This window comes from Galeopterus variegatus, unplaced genomic scaffold (assembly GCF_000696425.1).
Source record: "Galeopterus variegatus unplaced genomic scaffold, G_variegatus-3.0.2 Scaffold3722, whole genome shotgun sequence".
Classification (NCBI taxonomy): Eukaryota; Metazoa; Chordata; class Mammalia; order Dermoptera; family Cynocephalidae; genus Galeopterus; species Galeopterus variegatus.
Window position 1 is genome coordinate 127,430 of NW_007729833.1, and position 13,889 is coordinate 141,318.

The following is a 13,889-nucleotide window of genomic DNA, read 5'->3' on the forward strand; positions in this document are numbered from 1 at the left end:
GCACTGTAGCAGTGCGCCACCGGGCCGGCCCTCTAATGTTAAAATCTTATATAACTGTTGTATAATGATCAAGAATAGGAAATTAACATTGGTACAATAGTATTAACTACACTCCATAACTCATTTGAAATTCTCCAGTCTTTCCCTTTTTCCATTCCTGGATCCAATCCAGAATCCCACACTGCACGTTATTACTGCTTCTCTTGAGACTTTTCTAGTCTGTTTCAGTTTCTCAGTATTTCTTTGTCTGTCATGACTTCGACCCCCTTGAATAGTACTGATCAGCTCTTTTGTAAAATGTTCCTTGATTGGGTTTGTCTGATGTTTTATCGGATTGGAAGAGGTCATGCACTTTGGCAAGACCCAAGACACTGTGCCTACTTTTATGGTTCCTGCATGAATTAAATACTGTAGAAGTGGAATTTTTGGGGGGTTCCTGGTAACACACATGCAGGTAAACAGCTGTATTCGATTATCACCTGAATGTTCAATGTTTCTCCCAACTTTCAAGATATCCCATAAAACAGTTTTAACTGCTATCCAGGTTCCAGAGGAGATGTCTTCAAACCTTCTAGCTTAGAGGACAACTTGCCAGTGATGGGGTGGGAGTGGACAATAAAAGAAATGGAGGAGGACATTTCACCTCTTCTTAGTTCACAAGCAGGGCGTGAATGTTAATAAGGTGAAGTGTCTTGGAAGAAGAGCTGGGTTAGCTCACAAATAGACTGAAGTGTGTCTGATGCATTCCTGCAAGAGCATTTCAGACTCCTTTATCGTTGTTAACCTTGACATTTCAAACATACAACCCTCCTTCCCAACTCCTCTTCCTCTCTTCTTTACTCCAAAATTTTACTGGCAAAATACCTGCTAAAATTGGGGGCACTGGGAATGACGATGTAGAAAAGCATGGCTCTGAGTCTTGGGCTTGTTCTCTAGTTTTTCATGTCTGCGTCCTTTGTACTGATAGACCTGGTAATGAGTCACACTTCAAGGAGGTCTAGGCTTCCAGTTCCAGCTCTAACACTATTAGCAGTGTGGCCCCCGGCCTCAGCTGTCATCTAATGTTGTAGATCCATATAAACACACTTGGGGGCACTGGGAATGACGATGTAGAAAAGCATGGCTCTGAGTCTTGGGCTTGTTCTCTAATTTTTCATGTCTGCGTCCTTTGTACTGATAGACCTGGTAATGAGTCACACTTCAAGGAGGTCTAGGCTTCCAGTTCCAGCTCTGACACTATTAGCAGTGTGGCCCCCGGCCTCAGCTGTCATCTAATGTTGTAGATCCATATAAACACACGTCAGTATTTTCCCACCTAGTTTTTTGGGAGACTGAAATGTCCCCCTGCTTCTGGAGGGGCTTCCATTTTGCTGTTGTTGTCAGAGTCCCCCTCCTGCTGCAGAAACCAAAGAGACTAGACCTCCTTTCTCCCTTCCCCCACCAGTGCCCCAGCCTGTGCCTGCTGCTCTTCCTACCACAGGAACCTGCCCAGCACTTGGAAGTGCAGGGAGGAAAATAGGCGCCACTGAGAGAGTTGCGAGCAAAGCAACGCTGCCTTCTGGAGAGCAACATGCATCGTGCAAAGATCACTGGCTGCACTGTCGGACAGATGGAACTGGGTTTCTCCTGTGTTTTGTAATTGTACATGGCAAGCTCATCTCCAGGGGCCTTTCTGTGAAAGTCTCCCGCAGCCTGACTTGGGGCTGTGTCCTGCAGGGCACTCCGGAGTCTGCATCAGCCTGGCAGTCCAGCCCGGGACTGGGAAGAACTGGACCACACACAAAGCGGAGTTAAAGACCCAAACCCGTGTGAGGATGGGTCCATCCGTGGTCAAAAATTCTCAGGGGACCTGTGTTCATCCAAATCCCAAGCAAAGATGGGCAAGCTTACATTTACCTACACACACACGTGTGCACACGGAATACCCTGCCTTTGTGTCGTGGGTCTAATGTTCAATTCCCTACTCCATGCTGGGCCGAGGCCCGGATTCTTTGTGACCCGGAAGAGCATGTCCCCGCAGGCAGCCCAGGGTCTACTTGTTCCCTCCACTAGATTTCAGCTTTTCCATTTGTAACCCCAAAGCATTTCCCTTATTTCCATACAAGTTAAGCTGTATTTTTGAGAGGATGTTTTTGTATGTTGGCTGACGTGTCCATGAGTTTTGCCTCAGGAGGGTCTAGAGGTTTTCTAGTTTATCATTTTCCCCAAAATTCAGGTCTCCAGACTTGAATTTGAACCCTGGCTTTGCCACTGATTACCTGGGTTCCCTTCAGCAAATTACTCTGTCTCTTTAAGCCTTAATCTCTTCCTCTGCAAAGTGGAGGATTACATGAGGTAACCCTGCACATACTGTGTGTTCAGTAACACACCCTTTATAGAAAAGAGGGCCAATATTTGAGTTTTAAAAGTAACTGCTTTATCCACTGTCCCACCAGTGCCACCCTTGGGCCCAGTGTAAACTGGCCAATCAAAATATCTTAAGGTCCCACCTGTTCTGATCGCTCTTTTTGCTGCAAGATAGTGAGTATCATTAATATTTGTGATCCACGGCTGTAGTCCTAGTGCCATAGAAACAGTCATCTGGTTGGAACTATTTCTTTCAGAGAATACATCTTCAAGATGCTGGGTCACCTAAAAGGTGACATTTTCAATAGTAAGAGAGAATTTCAAGTCACTCGCTAATACAGTCTTTCATGGAGAAATTGATTTAATTCCCACTGTAACAAATTTGAGTGTTGTGATTTACCTTAGTTTTGCCAGAGGGCATGGCACAGAGAGAGATCTTCTTTAGGGCTGGGAGCAGGAAGCCCTGGGGTCCCCCAGCAGGAGGAGCACTTGCTCTGGCTTGCCTTCTGTCCCTGTACCCTACAACCCCCAGTCCTGTCCTCCAAGCAGTTCTCACCAGCATCTGACTCAGAGAGGAGTCTGAGTAATGTTGTTCATTGAAAATTATAAAACATAATACAAGCATGAAATTAAGCAGTCTTCATTTGAATATCCCACTTTTTGGACTTTCAATACCCTAATTAATATTCTGGGAACAGTAAGCATTTGGGAAATTTCTAAAAAGTGGGAGTAATTCCAGACTAAACTGTAAAGGAGACTCTTTTCAGCATCCCTCCCTTCCTCTTGCTCTTTTTCAATCGCTGCTATGAAATCCTCCTGGGAAAAACCCTATACTCAGAAATATTTCTTCTATTCATTCCTTCAACAAACATTTACTGAACATCTGTCATGTGCCAGGGACTGTTCTACGTGCTGCAGATGTAGCCGTGAACAAATCAAAGAAGGTCCTGCCTTCGTGGAATTTACACGTTGTAAGAAAGAGGCATAATACGTCCAGAAAAGAGGGAAGGAAGGAGGGAGGAAGGAAAGAGAAGGAGGAAGGAAGAAGAGAGAAAGAGTAGAAAGAGAGAGGAAGGGAGGCAGCGGGCAGGGAGAGCAGGAAGGGGGAGGGACACTAGTGTGGAATGTAATTAACAAAAGAAGACAATGGAATGGAGCGGCTGAGGGCCGGGATGAGGTATTTCTTTAGCTCACTTATTCAAGACTCTACTTTCTGTTAAACTAACTTGAGGTAAATTGATGATAGTTTGGTAATTTAGATGTATAACTCCTTCCAGACAACATTTTCATTAAAATGGCTGCTTTCAACATGCTGATTTCAGACATCATGAAACACCGAATGATCGGGGTCCGAGATTTCCCAGCTCTGTCCAGGCACAGGAGGCCGCCTGCACCATCTGTGTGTGAAATCAATCTTCCCTTCATGCCTACCATCTAATTTTTAAAAATTTTTCACCACTCCAACTCCTGATGGTTATTTGTCTGACTTCTGTAATTGCATGTAACTGAGGAAAGAGATATTTACTGAACGAAATGTTATTGGCTTCTTGACATTCGTTCCAACCCTTTTGTGTTGGGAACAATGATACTTCAGTGGTGAAAACTGAACTGCTCACTGAACTGCAACATGTGGTGCTCAGGAACGGTGCTGCTGGGCAGGTGACAACGAACATGACTTACCTGTTTTTCCACCATGGACGTGTTCATGTGAGGGACTAGACGGATTGAAAACTTTCCTGTCACTCAGCCAGGTATGACAGTTTTAGCTCCAGGCGCATCAAATGTGCCCTCAATCCCATGAATGGAAAGACATGGGTACCTCCACAGGTGCATCGCCGTTCCTCCTAAATGAAAAGTGTCCAAAGAATGTTTAATTAAAACTCATTGCATTGCTTGTATCACCAACTTCTATACACCTGAGACACCATTAGTGACAAATTCATTATCACCTGAGAAATGTCTGAACCATAGTACAAGGTGTGCTTGCGTCTCAGAGCAGGAGCCTTCTCCCCGTGCCCTGCTGCCTTCACCTGCCCAAGCCACTCCCGACTGATGGGTGCCCCTCTTTGCCCGATCTCTGTCGCCTGCAGTTAATAGCAAAGGGGCTCTTTAAGAAATTTGGGCTCAATCATAAATTTCTATCCCCCATTGTCTCAATGACAACTTGTGTGCTAAGTGCATTTTATTTTCCAGGCTTCAAAGAACTTCAAAGAATTCTTCAGCTGTGTGAGCAGTTCTCTTTCTTGCTGTTGCCATCATAGAGCTAGTCTGAGAGAAGAGACATCGTAAAAATACACTCTACCTCTTCTTCCCAGCGTAATTTTTCCCTCTCTTGGCAGCTCCCCCAAGAATCAGCAATAGCTACCACACACCTTAGCAGGCAAGCATTTTAAAAAGGAGGAGGAGGAAAAAAGAAAAAAAAAATCTAAAGTTGCCAGCAATGAATGCTTTTGGCTTCGGGTTTTATTAACTTACAGATTCACCTCTAAAGCTTGTTGTTTTATTTGGAAAAATGGATAATTAAAAGTCTTGGAGCTGGGATAATCTCAGACTCTTCTTAATCTTTGAACAGTTAAGAAAACCAGCTCACTGGCTGAAGGCTGGTGTAGGATTTAAGATAACATACTGCTTTGGAAAAGAATGGTTGTGAGATGAGTAACTGCTTATAGTTAGGTGCCAGAAGCCAGTGCTAACTGGACCCTATAAAAAGGACTGGTTGATCTAGACCATGGAAAAGTGGCTGTGAAAGTCAAAATCTGCACAGGAATCAACACCTGCTTTGTATTCTAAGATGCTCAGATTAACACCAGCCAATAAATTACACATTGGGAAAATATGATTGATTATCATCATTCCTCTTTCAGATTATCCATCAATTCGTGGCCATACCTTGCTATCAAACAGAAATTTCTCAACCTGGCTACTATTCCGGTATTCTTCCAGGTCCAGATCGATGGCTTTGTACATTTTTTCCTCCTCTTCTGTAAGAGGAGCCACCTGCTCATAGATTTCAGGACGAACCTACCAGGCTACCTACAAGACACACATAGAAAACAAGGCCAGGTAGAAATCACGAGTGTGCTGACATTGTAGCCCTGGAGCTGAGCCACGGGAGGACTCTCCTGGGCTGCAGTGGGTCTCATGACTGTCCCTGGTCCCTGTGGCCAGAGCCACAGGCAGCAAGTACATCCAAGAGGTGATCGTCAGAGAAAAGAGCTGGTCACCAGGTAGATTCTGCCTGACTCCAACCCACCTTAACATCTTCCTCATCAAGAGTAGGGCTGAAAACACATGGATCTGCAATAAATTAAATCAGCATCTTATCTGCATCATGTTTCAAGTTCTCAACTATACTTTTTGCATCATAAACAAGGTTTGCTTTTTAGTTTTATCTTATTCCTGAGTTAAAAGGTAATATGTATTCACTATAAAAAATTTAAAATATCTGTATATGTGTGTGTGTATATATACCTGAGAAATTAAAAATTTCCATCATTCCTTTTCAACTTCTTTCCCCCTACACACAAACACACCATAATAATCTAATAAATACTCCTTTTTAATCATAATATCCTTGAGGTCTAGTCTAGAATATACGTTATGACCACAAAATTCTTTATAGGCAATAAGCATATACACCAGTCTGCTCTTTATGAAAGAGTTTTGGGATCAGAAAGAAAAGAAAAAGTTATCAACAAATATCTACGAAAAAAGCAGATGTTGAGATTTGGCAAACACTGCTCACTATCTGGAGAAAATACTTACCAAAGATAAAATGCAACCAGTAGACTGATATAAATGACACAAAAATATCTCCAGGGCAGCTAACTTAATCCTCAATCCATTTAGGGACTTTTATTCAAGTAAAGCCGTACTTACCAAAGATAAAATGCAACCAGTAGACTGATATAAATGACACAAAAATATCTCCAGGGAAGCTAACTTAATCCTCAATCCATTTAGGGACTTTTATTCAAGTAAAGCCGCTTCATAAATATATGGTCCATATTCTTACCATGAGAATAATTTGACAATGTCAGGCCACTTACTGTGAAGCACTATGTTTTCAAATCTTAAGGTTAATGTCAACAATTACAAAGCACAGAGTTGAAGACTCTAGACCAGCAATGCATTCACCACCTCATTATTGGACACTCCTGTGTTCTGGGCACTGGGTTAATGCTGGGATGTGAAGACACACCAGACCCACCTTCCAAAAACAAGTGCACTGTCTCCTGCTACAAAGTGGTGACACACATGATGTCACAGGAGCAGATCAACAGGTTGTTTGTCTCTGTGTAAACATGCCACCAAAATCTCCAGTGACAGCAGTAGTGCAATATGTAATGGGATTCCCAGCACTTTGAGAATGACCAGAGGAGGCAAACCTGCCAGGCTCCAGCATGTCAAGGCAGCAGAATGTGACAGCAGGCATCACTGTCAATGAGCTCCTCCTTCAGCACCCCCTCCTGGTCCCCAGGGCATTTCTCCCAGACTTCCATTCCTTCTGTCACCACACCGTGGGGATGATGTTGCAGATCATTGTGCATGTGAGTCCTGAGTTGTAGGATCCCCCATTTAGACCAGTGAAATATGAGAGTATTGTATATTAAATAAAAGATACAAACCCATTAGTTTGAGTCAAGTCTAAAAACAAGTTGGCACTGAATGATTAGGACTGGCTGTCCCGAGTCTGCAGCCCACCCTCTCTCACCCTCACCAAAATCAAAACAAAATCATACTTCTGCTGACAGTCTTCTATGTAAGGACAGAGCTGCAATGAGGAACAGGAAGAAGTGCTCGTGCCATGGCTGGAGAGCCATGGTGTCAAGCAGTGTGTGCGGGTGACTAGGGAGGACTGAGCACGGGACCCTGAGGAGCAGCCAGCAGCCAGGTAGGGCGCAGCAGGCCCAGCCCTCCTGCTCAGAATTTGTATGTAGCTCGGCAAAACATTCAGTGTTTGTGACAAACAGATTTGAACAGAGTCCCCAGGATGCTCATGTTTAGATTATGAAGTTGAACATGACATCTTCCCTGCCATTTTACCTGGTGTTGCTGGACCTTGTCAGTGGTAGGGGTGGGGGCAATCCAGACATCCTTAGCCAGTTAGGCTGTGACTTCAGTGGGACTGGCTTTCTTGGCATCATTTTAAATCATGAGGCCGTTTTCCCAGGAGACAAGGCAGCCTTCCTTACCATTGGCTTGGGAGAAGTACTGGTGGACACACGTCTCGATGGGAAAGAAATAGGATTTCCTCATTTTCCTTCCCCTTTTAATTCACTCACAGAGAGAGTTTTGGAGCGCTGCTGGGTCACTTCTGCCCAGCTGAAGCATAGTGCCAGGAACAGAATGGGAAATGTTGCCTGTGCTGTTCAGAAATAATTCTGCCTTACATATTCTATTTTCCAGATTTCTTTGCCCTAGTTCTTTAACACTGAGGACATTCACATGAAAATAGGATGCTTGAGAGTTTATCCCCTCCCCCTGCTCATTTTCCACTTGAAACCATGATCCTCTGAATGGAGTGTGATGTCATTTCTGCAGCCACCCCAGCTGTCTGTCTGGGGGAAATGCATAGGAGGAAGAGGGTGCCACCTTTGAAAAGTGCCCACAAGAGACATCATCCTTGATCCCAGGATCACCTTGGAATTTTAACATTTTAAATAACACTGGGGAGGACTGCAGCCCCTTCCACCTGGAAGCAGGCAAGAGAGAATGCTGAAAACACCAATTCAGTGCAGGTGGCCCACTGCAGCCACTGCCACAGCCATGGCTGCCAAAAGAGTGGCCTGATGCCACGGCAGCAGTCACAGCCAACATGCAGGCAGGTCGCCAGACATTCAACTACAGTGACACAAGGAGAGTCACCAGTGGAGAATGGGAAAAAAAGAGGACATCTTTGTCCTCAAAGCCCACTCCAGAGTAATAGAAGAAGCAACTGCTCTATTAGATAACCAGACATTAATGCAGAGACACCAGAAATACAAAAACCCAAGAAAATATGACACCACCAAAGAATTCAGTAATTCTCAAACACCAGACCCCATAGAGCAGGAACCCTTGAAATGACTGAAAAGGAATTCCAAGCAAAAATCTTAAGGAAACTCATGAGATACGAGAAGATTCAGTTAGATGACATAAAGAAATAAGAAAAAAATACAGGATATGAAGGAGGAAGTTTACAAATTGATTAATACCTTAAAAAGAATGTAGCAGAACTCATAGAACTGAAAGATTCAATCAATGAAATAAAAAACACAACTGATAGCTTAAGCAGCAGGCTAGAACAAGCAGACAAAAGAATTTCTGATCTCAAAGATAACGTTTTCAAAATAACCCAGGTGAACAAAAAAAAGGGAAAATAGAATTTTAAAAAATGAAGAAAATCTACGAGAACTAGCAAACAACCTTATGTGCACAAACATTTGAATCATGGGTTTTCCAGAAGGGAAGGAGAATGGAAAAGGTATGGAAAACCTATTCAACGAAATAATGGAAAACTTCCAGGTATGAGGAGAAACACAGACCTTCAGATCCAGGAGGCTCAAATATCCTCAAACAGAGTCAACACAAAAAGATCCTCTCCGAGACACATTATAGTCAAACTGGCAAAACTCAAAGACAAAGAGAGAATCTTAAAAGAAGTAAGAGGAAAGCATCACGTCATCTATAAGAGAGCCCCTATCAGACTAGCAGCAGGCTTCCCAACAGAAACTCTACAGGCCACAAGAAAATGGGGTGATATATTCAAAATACTAAAAGAAAAAAACTGCCAGCCAAAAATACTATACCCAGCAAGGCTATCCTACAGAAATGGGGGGAAAATAGTGTATTTTTTAGAAAAACAAAAGCTGCAGGAATTCACCACCACACAACTATCCCTCGAGGAAGAAATCCTCAGGGACGTCCTGCACCTGGAATCTGAAAAATGATAATCACTACCAAGAATACACAAGAAAGAACAAAACCCCCTTCTAGAACAAAAATGCACACAAGAAAGAGGAAGAAACTAAATCTTACCACCACAAAAAGCCATAATGACAATGTAATAATGCCCCTACTTTATTTCCAATTTTAGTAATTCTGGTCTTCTCTCTTTTTTCTTGGTCAGTCTAGATAAAGTTTGCAAATTTTGCTGATCTTTTTAAAGAATCAAATTTGGTTTTGTTGATTTTATCTTTTGTTTTTTAATTCCCTGTTTCATGTATTTCTGTTGTAATTTTTGTTATTTCCTACTTATACTTGCTTTTGGTTGAGTTTGTACTACCTTTTCTATTTTCTTAAGGTAGACATTTACATTACTGATTTGATATTTTTCTTATTTTTAATATAGGTGTTTACAAGTATAAATTTTCCTCTAAGCACTGTAAAAAGATAAAAGTGAAAAAAAGAATTCGAAAGTAATTTAGCCTTCTAAAATGACAAATTATCTTTGAATTTCCACCTGTATCTCTAACATTTTTTAATTTTCATTATATGTTTATATTCCTTGTCTGTTTAGTAGAAGCCAATCTAAAATAGATGTATTTATATTAGGAAAAAAATTAATTAAATAATTTTTAAAATATTATTGGATATTTGGTGCTTATAAAAACACCCTGGGTTCAGTGGTCTTTTCATTTTTATGGCTTTTAGGAAAATGTAGGGTATAGGAAAATGTCTGTAAAAGGAAAACCATGCGAGGTTAGATCTCTACATGCAAACATGAATCTCCCCCTACCCATCTCCTGCCTCCCCAGCACACTTAGTTGTAAGCCTCTTCAAAGACAGGGAACTTACCTGATTTCACTTTATGTCCCCCAGTGGAGAATGTCACACGTTTTATACAGTTGGCACTCAATAAACATTTATTACCTGTTAGTAATCTTGATAGTCCTCAGGATCATATTGATGAGGACTTTGAAGGACAGAGAGGTTAGGGACTCCTGACTACTGTCACCTGCCAGCCTGCAGGGGAGGAAAGACCCAACCAGCTCTCCCTTAACATTGTGATCTGTGGTAGCCCCGGGTGAGGGAGTGGGGTCAGGATACTGGGAGAGGAGGTGGGGGCAGGGGGGAAGTTCTCCACAACAGCCTAGCATGACAGCAAGCAAAATTCCTGCTTGCCATCTGAAAATGCTGAAGCTGAACCCTAGGTCCTTATGTTTTTGTACAAAGCATATACAAACCACATAAATGGCACAATCCAGAAATCACTTTGTTATGGATTATTTGATTTGTATCAAAAACTGAAGAAAGTATAACCATGTGTTTCTCATTCCATTTGTTATCCTGATCTGACTCCTTAGCAGAGAAAACTGCACTTGTGGGTCTGGATGGAATTCTATGCCTGGCCAAAGCCTACAGTCTAAAAAGATGTCATGCAGCAACCATGCAGCAGGGAGGGGAGGGGTGGGAATAAAATTGTACTGCTAGAGATGTGATGATGCAGTTCCCAGGGAAGAGAAAACTAGTTCTGGTAAAATAGAAAATTAATACTTTTTTCCTGAAAAACTTTAAGTTGCATACTATCTGAATTCTTCAAGAAACCACTTAAACTCTTTAAAAGGAAAGAGCTTGTTGTATTCTGTCTGATATTGTCAAGCATGGGAAATACCCAATAGTTATATTCTAGGAAACTAGAAGGCCATAGAAGAATAGATAGATAGAGGAATAGATAAATAGATGATAGAAATACAGATAGATTTCATTATTTAATTTGGGACAGTGAGGAAGGAAAAAACTCTACAGCTAAAGATAATGCTGAAAACCTTGAGGAGACCCCCCAATAACTTGGCCACATGGGCTGATTGCACCCTGTTCAGGATGGCCACAGCCAAGGGGGTGCAAGCTTTTTGGCAACTTATCTGTGCAAAAGGGGCACATTGTAAAATTTGCATAAATGAGCCATATGTGCCTGGCGGGGCAGATCAAGGTACCGTGGTGTCTGAAGCTTATGTAATCTGTGAACCTTTTTTAAAAAAAGATCACCAATTACAAACATAAAATTGCAAGTGTCCCTGCCAGTATGGTGATAGGGGCTCCCGCAGGCAAGGCCCCTGAGGTTTAAGCTTATTTGGCTCTCCAGGGCATCCACCCTGGGCAGCCCAGGTGAATCAAGCCTGGGCAAACCAGCCTCTCAGAGAAAGACAAAGAACTTCCACTTGGGTACCCCAGGCAATGCTCAGGAGGTCAAGGGCAATGATTTGATGTTGGGCACAAGCAGCAAACTCACTGGAGTCTCTCTGCCACTTGGAGTCACAGCAACATTGAAAAATGAAGCCAGTTTCTTTACTATGGCCACTGAGCTCGGGATCCTGCCTCTGCTGCTCCCAGAGGCCCCAGGTTGCTGGACTGCAGCCTCTGTCATGCTGTGACCAGCACTGACTGTGGGAGCCGTGGGGAGGATATGGTGGCACCCTGGAACCTGGGAAATGGGTGGAGAATTTGTGACAGTGGATAACTGTTCTGTTTCCTGTTATGTGGACATTAAGATTAATGCTAAGTCCTATGGAATAGGACTTGGCAACACTTAGAATTATTCAAGTATGATTGTTTACTAAATGATTTGTCATGTAAATAACAATTAAATGTCATCTTTATTGCCTGAAAAAAAAAAAAAGAAAGAAAGAAAGAAAGAGAAAGAAAAATGAAGCCAAGCGGCACTGACGTTTGGCTCCATCTCTGGAGTCCTTGATAAGATAAGTGCTTCTCAGGCCAGGACAGACTGTTAGCTGTGGAAGGACACACTGTGTTCCAGCCACTGTGGTAAGTGACCCGCATCCATCATCTTACTGGATCCACAAAACAATTCTTACTAGGTAAATATGTGATCATGCCCCGTTTACAAGTGAGAAGACGGAGGACTAGTGAACATATGTAACTTGCTATCGTCACGCAGCTAGTCTGTGGCAGTGCAAGGACACATGCTGGTCACAGTCTCTGAACCCACGTGCTGGGAAGCTCGCCCCATGAGCCCAGGGCTCAGCTGCTGCAGGGCTCCAACTGCAGCGCGATGCAGGTTTCTTGGGGGAGTGTGTGAAGTGTCCCACTCACTATGACCCTTGGTTCCTTTCCCCTTCGGTCATCACTTTGTTGATTTATCTTCAGTCAAAAAGTCCTGCCAGGTCTACTGAAGTTGAACTTGTGGTTCAGCTTGCTTGGGAATGCCACCCCTCCCCCACCTCACCCCACGTTCTAGAAGCAGCAGGAAGAGAGTCAGGGATAGTCCCTCCTTCTTTTGAATCCTTTGGGTCTCTACCCTCTTTTCTGTGAGTTTGGCCAGATGTGTCACAATATCCAGTAAAAGAAAAGGGGGTGAATCAAAGAAGAATTTCAGTCCATGAAAAGAAGTAACACGGACTTAATTATAGGCCTAGGGAACATTTATCCAGGGGAGGAAAAGCTGGGAATATGGTCTTTCTTCAATTACCTTATTCAGAGCTGGTTCAGAAACCAGAGGAGGAGAGACACACAGGCTCCAATACAACTGTACCCTAGTAAATCATGTGATGCTTACAAAGTGACATGAAATAAAGCATTACCTAGAAGAGCAACCAAATCAGCCAGTGGTTCATTAAGGATCCCACCAAAGGTTCCTGAATGAAAATCTTGATCTCTGCATTTCACCTGTAAAATAGGTAAAAGAGGAGAGGCGTACTTACTGCCTCGGTTCCTTAGCAATAGCTTTTTCATAGTGGAAGATAAGTGGTGACTCTCGGGATGCAGGCAGGTGGCCTCCAGACCTGACCTCGCTTTTCATATTCCTCGGTCACGTGACACGGAGTCCCTGCCCCTCTGCACTCCTCATTTCCCATTGTCTCCCGAGTCTCCTAAAACTGGCTTCATCCCCCAACAATTGCACTAACTCTATTCCTTCCAAGATCACCAGGCCATCCTTGGCCACGTTACTGATGTTTATACAGTTGTCTTTCTCTTGGTTTCATCTCATACTGTTGATCATGCCTCTTCCCGGACACGTGCTTCTTCCTTGATTGCTGATCAACTTTCTCCTCTTTATTCTTCTCTTGCCTGCAGGACAACTCTATTGATGTCTCCTGTAATAACTTCTTTTCTGCCTCCCACCTCTACAGCTTAAGCCTTGGCTCATTCTTCCTCTATCCACAGAGCTTCGAGAACTTGAGAACACGACTCATTTGCTACCTCCAAATCCTTTAGTGTTCATCCCTGCGGGTCTGACCTTGTACCTGAACACCAGACCTAAACATTTTGGTTGCTTACAACGTATTCCACTTGGATGTGCTTTCAGTTTCTGAAATTCAGTAGATCTAGACTAGAACTCAGTATCTCCATCAATTACTTCCTACCAGCATGATTTCTTCTATGTACACTACATCCATTTAGTTACCAATTTCTAATGAAGTGAGTGTTTTTAAAATTTTCTCTTCAGTTCATTCCCTCCTATCTTTCCTGCCCAGCTGGTCCTTCCCTGCTCCAATCCATCTTTAATGTACTGCCAGGCCAATCTTCCTTTTAGTCACTTCAGCTTAAGTCTTTTATATTAGTAGACAATAATACTAAGGAAAGCTCTCGAGTTTATATAG

The 13,889-nt window shown here is 42.9% G+C and overlaps 1 protein-coding gene across 1 annotated transcript in view; it reads right to left on the minus strand.

Moving 5' to 3' along the window:
• The window catches only part of CNDP1 (carnosine dipeptidase 1 (metallopeptidase M20 family)), a 44,947-nt gene that overhangs the window by 2,339 nt on the left and 28,719 nt on the right, over positions 1 to 13,889 (minus strand). The window contains 5 exon segments of the mRNA XM_008585802.1: positions 2,490 to 2,631; positions 4,027 to 4,190; positions 4,253 to 4,430; positions 5,236 to 5,379; positions 12,853 to 12,954. Coding sequence (XP_008584024.1) covers positions 2,490 to 2,631; positions 4,027 to 4,190; positions 4,253 to 4,430; positions 5,236 to 5,379; positions 12,853 to 12,954 — 730 coding nt within the window.